Below are 5,153 nucleotides of genomic sequence, written 5' to 3'. Positions count from 1 at the left end.
CTTGATGGAACATAACAATAACAACATCCCAATAAGTAAGTGAAGCAGATGGGATCTTATTAGGAGAGATCCAGGTGATCTCCCTTGTTGACAAGGCCTAGCTAACTTGGTATTAGTAGGACTTTCAGAGGTAGAAGTGGGCCTACCAGGCCTGTCTGTAGCTTCTAAATTTTGATTCTGGATACATTCAACCTGGATCTTTTGGTGTGTAGGAAAATATTAGACACTTAATCCCTTTGTTATTCCTCTAGTTCTATGATCCTTAATCAATTTGTCTCTCCCTTCCACTTTTCAGAATTTTGTTAGACATCTTTTAGCATTATTTCCAGAGTTGTGTTTAGTGAGGAGAAACAGGAGGAAATGAGTCTGCATTATCTTATCTTGACTGGAAGACAGCAACTTATTTTTATCTTGGGGAAAAATTAATTGTCAAATGCTAATATTTTGAAGCATACAACTTAAGTCAATACAATCATATTTATATTTGCATTTACAGAAGTGTCATATACTTAAAAATAAATCAAAGGTATAAATGATATTAAATATTCTTTTTCTCTCATTGCTGTGCAATTGGAACTTACTCAAAAGTGAACATTGCAGTGGGTTTCCAGAGGCTGCAAACCACACAGGGATTGTCCATCTTTCTCCTGAGGAGCAGCTGATAGACTTGAACCACCACTAGACTTTGGGTTGATAGCACAACTCCTTACCAAAATCCCTTATTAAATGTTAAAGGACTAAAATATAGAATTTAATAGTTTGACCTATCAAAGATAAGTGAAAATAATATTTTCTTTGTTTAAAGGCTTAATTAAAGTTATAGATTGGATATTTAATAGATCTTATATAAAACATAGTGAATGATAGCACAAGAGGCTGCAGTGTGTTATGTTCCACTGCAGTAAATTTTTTGCTTGAATTTATATTTTATATTGTAACATATTAGTAATACATTTGAATAAATATTTTCTAAACGTTGCTTGTTGTTCTCTATAATCAATAATTTAAGTTTTTAAGTCTCTTGCAGTATTATATGATTGGAGAATAAATAGACATACGTGAAACATTTTTGTCATAACTATATTTTTATTTTTATTATATAGGCATATTGAAGGTATAAAAGATTTTAGCACCTGTAATGTGGATGAATTTAAGGTTTTGACTTCACAATCTGAACTTGAATGTCTTCTGAACCAACCTTTTGATAAGCCAGATGCCAGATCAACTACTCAGATCGGTATATGTGGCAATGGGATATTAGAACATCGTGAACAATGTGATTGTGGCACCACACAGGTTAGTAGATTTATTTCCAGAAAAAAAGTTAATGTCTTGAATGTATTTTCAACAGGTGGAAAAGAAGAAAAGAGCTTGCTTCTATTTTTTTAATGGAATGTTCAGAGAGCTGTAATGGAAACATAAAAAGGGATGAACTTGGTCTACATTTTTCTTTTTCTTTTTTAGATTTTAATGAATGTTTATAAAGAACTTGGGTTTCCATTCATTTATTGTTGTACATTTTCTTGAAAAAGTGCAAATAACTCCATGGGGATATTGAAATCTTATATTCTTACAATTTGGCTACTTTAGATATGTGGAGTCAGATGTTCTTTAGATAATGTTTCGTTTTAGATAATGCCTTCTTAAATTCTATAGTGTGTGGTTTGGCTCCACTTGTGATAATTAATGACCACAGAAAGTATTTGACAAATTTAATAAATCTACTCTTAACAATGATCTAGATGATTTTGTTATTGTTAGGTGCCATCGAGTTGAGTATAACTCAGCAACCCTATGAACAAAAGATGTGAATCCTGTTCTATCCTGTGCCATCCTCACATTTCCTGACATGCAAGAGCCTATTGCGGCAGTCACTGAATCAATCCACCTTGTGGAAGGTCTTTCTCTCCTTCATTGACCCTCCACTCTTCCTAGCATCATGTCCTTTCTAAAGCAATATCCCCTCCTAGCAATATGCCTAAAGTATGTGAGGCAAACCTTATCCTTCCCAAGAGAAATACAGCTGCATCCTCTCCAAGACATATTTGTTCTTTTGGCTGTCCAGTGCTCTTCTCCAATACCACAGCTCAAAGGCATCAATTATTCTGTTATCCTTATTCACTGTTTAGCTCTCAGATGCACAAACAAGTGATCAGAAGGAATATGGTCTAAATCAGACATATCCGTCCTCAAACTAACATGATTGCTCCTCAGAATTTGGTGAGGTCCGTAACTGCAGATTTTCTCAGTGCATGCATCTCCTTATTTCCTGACTGCTGGTGCTAAGGGTGTTAATTGTGGATCTAAGCAAGAGGAATTGTAGATAATTTTATTTTCTTCTCATCCTTCATGATGTTGCCTATTAGTCCATTGGTAAGAATCTTTACTTTCTTGACATTGAAACACAATCTATACTGAAGGCTGCATTACCTTATCTTTTACAAGCAATGTGCCATCTGCATAACTCAGGTAATTGTTGAGTCTCCCTCCAATCCTGATGCCTTATTCCTCTTCATAGAGTCCTGCTTTTCAATTACTTTGCTCAGCATACACGCTAAATAGGTATGGAGAGAATACAACCCTTATGTACTCCCTTCTAAATTTTAAACCATGCCGTGTTCTCATGGTCTATTCATACAATGGCTTCCTGGTCCAGCTATAGGTTTCAATGAGCACAACTAAGTGCTCTGGGATTCCCATTCTTCTCAATGTCAGGCACAACTTGTTATGATCCACCCAGTCAAATGCCTTTGTATAGTAAAAAAGCACAAATAGACATTCTTTTGGTATTCTGTCAATCAGGATCCATCTGACATCAGCAATGATGTCTCTGATGCCACAGGCTCTTGAACTTCTGGAAGTTCTCTATGTACTGTTGTTCTAGGTGTTTTTGAAAGATCTTCAGCAGTATTTTGCTTGCGTGTGATGTTAATGATGTTGTTCAGTAATTTCCACATTATCTTGGATCACTTTTTTTGGGAATGGGAACAAATTTGGACCTCTTCTAATCCATTGGCTATACAGCTGTCCTCCAAAGAAATCAAAAGATGTGGTGCATTGAGGAGATCTGCAGTTTGGGATATGTTGTTATTGTTAAGTGTTGTCCATTCATTGTGTTGATAATCTTCTCTGGCCTGTCCAAGGAAATCTTCACTGACAGTGAGATGCTTTCCCACATCAAATCCTTCACTTCCTGTGGCTCCATGGCACTGCCACTGCTGTCACCACCCCCCTCCTGCATTGGGGCCTGTGGCTCCTGTCATGTGCAATCGTCAGCCATGCAGGGGCTCCATCATACCATCTGTGGGGCCCAGAATTCACCATCTGGTTCAGGCCAGGGGACTCATGGATCCCGGCCATGGAAGCTCCATAGGATCAGGGCAGTGTGGGCTCAGCAGTAGGCAGTGGGAGGAAGTGGGACTCACTCACGTTCCTTCAAGAATCCCCATCATCTTGATGTTGAGATTCAGTTCACACTGATGACCAGCAGCCACCTGCAAGGCTGTTTGGGTATATATAAGCCATGTGGCTTTGCTGAGCCTCCTGCTCCTCATATCGTGTCTCTTGCTGCCACCATCTTGGTTCTGGGAACTTATTTTGGAAAAAGTTTATTCTGTGGTGGTGTGGAAGCTCCATGGTACCAGCTCTGGGGCCTGGTGCCCGTTGTCCATCCCAGATGAGAGGATCCCTGGGGTCTGGCCACAGAGGCCCCATGGAGCTTTGGTGGAGATGTGGGCTTGACAGTGGGGGGGCTGGGTGCCCTGGGTCTCACTTATTCTTTTTTGGGATTCTTTGATATCTTGATGTTGAGACTTGATCTATATTGAAGACCAGTAATCAACTGTTTAATTGTTCAATTATCGATAAACTAAGAACCGTAGAGGACCATTGTGGCTCATTTCTACGCAGCTTGCTGCTCCTGCATCTCCTTACATTGTTTCCTCTGCCACTGCCATCTTTATTTCCTTATGTTCTGCTTTTTAAGGAAGACTTGGTTTTTTCCCCCCACAATATTTGAAGTTGCTTGCTGCTTCCTTATCAATATGTGAAGTTTTTCTTGATATGTGTTATGCCGTTTCTATTATGTCTGCATAGGTTATTGGCAGTTCTTTATCTTTATGATGATATTGATTAGTTGCAAACTTAAAGAATTTTCTTTATGGCAGCGTGCAACTTGCTGTATCAGGAGTCCTTTCTCATCCTGTGCTGTGGGAAAACTTGCCTTTCCTAGAGTTCTTCAACTTCTCTCTGAACTGCAGTGTATAACTGTGGGGATCTTACCAGAGTGCTGCCTACCTCTTCTTGAGACTATCTTGTTCTTCCTGGTATTGGTGCACAGCAGGGCTAGAAACCACCTTAGCCCGATTGCTGCACTTTCTCTATCTTTCTGGATAGAGCGGTAGGGGAACGGGACGAGCCAGGTATCTTACAGGTAGAATGAGTTCCAAAAATGCTGCCTAGCCTCTTGCTTAGGGGGGAAATACCCAGGGATGTTGAGCAATGTAGCTCCCACATCTCAGTTGGTGCTCTTGGTGAATCCTCACACTGTTCTCTTCTGTGTCTATTCAGAACAGAGTCACTCCTACCTGAGAAGATGAAGATTCAGGGAGGTGGTCAGGACTCAACTATGCTGTTCTCATATTTTAGCTGGTGCTAATGGCTGACCCTTATTTTAAGTTTTACACCTAGTTCTCTGATCCAAATTTAAAAAAAAAAAATTATTCTGATTTATTTACAAAGTTTGAATATATTGATTTTCGCAAAAGATCTTTCCCATATACACACCACAACTCACACATCAAATTGTGCAACCATATGGTTAACACTCTACCCAGCCATTCTCACCCCTTTATTCCACCCTCCTACCTCTGCTTTGGATCCTCATACTCATTACACAGCAATGGTTTTATACAGTATTTGTCTTCGTGAGATTGAGGTAGTTCACTCAGCATAATGCTCTCCAGTCACTCCCAAGTTAGGTGGCAATTTACAAAATCACTGCTCCTGCGTGCTGTGTAATATTCCATTGCATGAGTGTACTTTACCATCGCGATAGGTTTTTTTAATTTCCTGGCTGCTGGTGCCAAGAGTGTTGACTGTGGAGCCGAGCAAACTGAAGCTGTGAACAATCTCAATCTCTTCGCCATCCATCC

At 39.4% G+C, this 5,153-nt stretch overlaps 1 protein-coding gene across 1 annotated transcript in view; it reads left to right on the top strand.

Annotated features, from left to right (window-relative positions):
- The window catches only part of LOC102847298 (disintegrin and metalloproteinase domain-containing protein 5-like), a 106,070-nt gene that overhangs the window by 32,116 nt on the left and 68,801 nt on the right, over nt 1-5,153 (top strand). The window contains exon 4 of the mRNA XM_006900305.1: nt 1,104-1,296. Coding sequence (XP_006900367.1) covers nt 1,104-1,296 — 193 coding nt within the window. The remainder of the gene's footprint in view (nt 1-1,103; nt 1,297-5,153) is intronic.

This window comes from Elephantulus edwardii, unplaced genomic scaffold, assembly GCF_000299155.1.
Source record: "Elephantulus edwardii isolate Elephantulus edwardi_28Jun2011 unplaced genomic scaffold, EleEdw1.0 scaffold00279, whole genome shotgun sequence".
NCBI lineage: Eukaryota > Metazoa > Chordata > Mammalia > Macroscelidea > Macroscelididae > Elephantulus > Elephantulus edwardii.
Note: the sequence above shows the minus strand (reverse complement) of the source record. Positions and strands in the feature narration are given on the sequence as shown.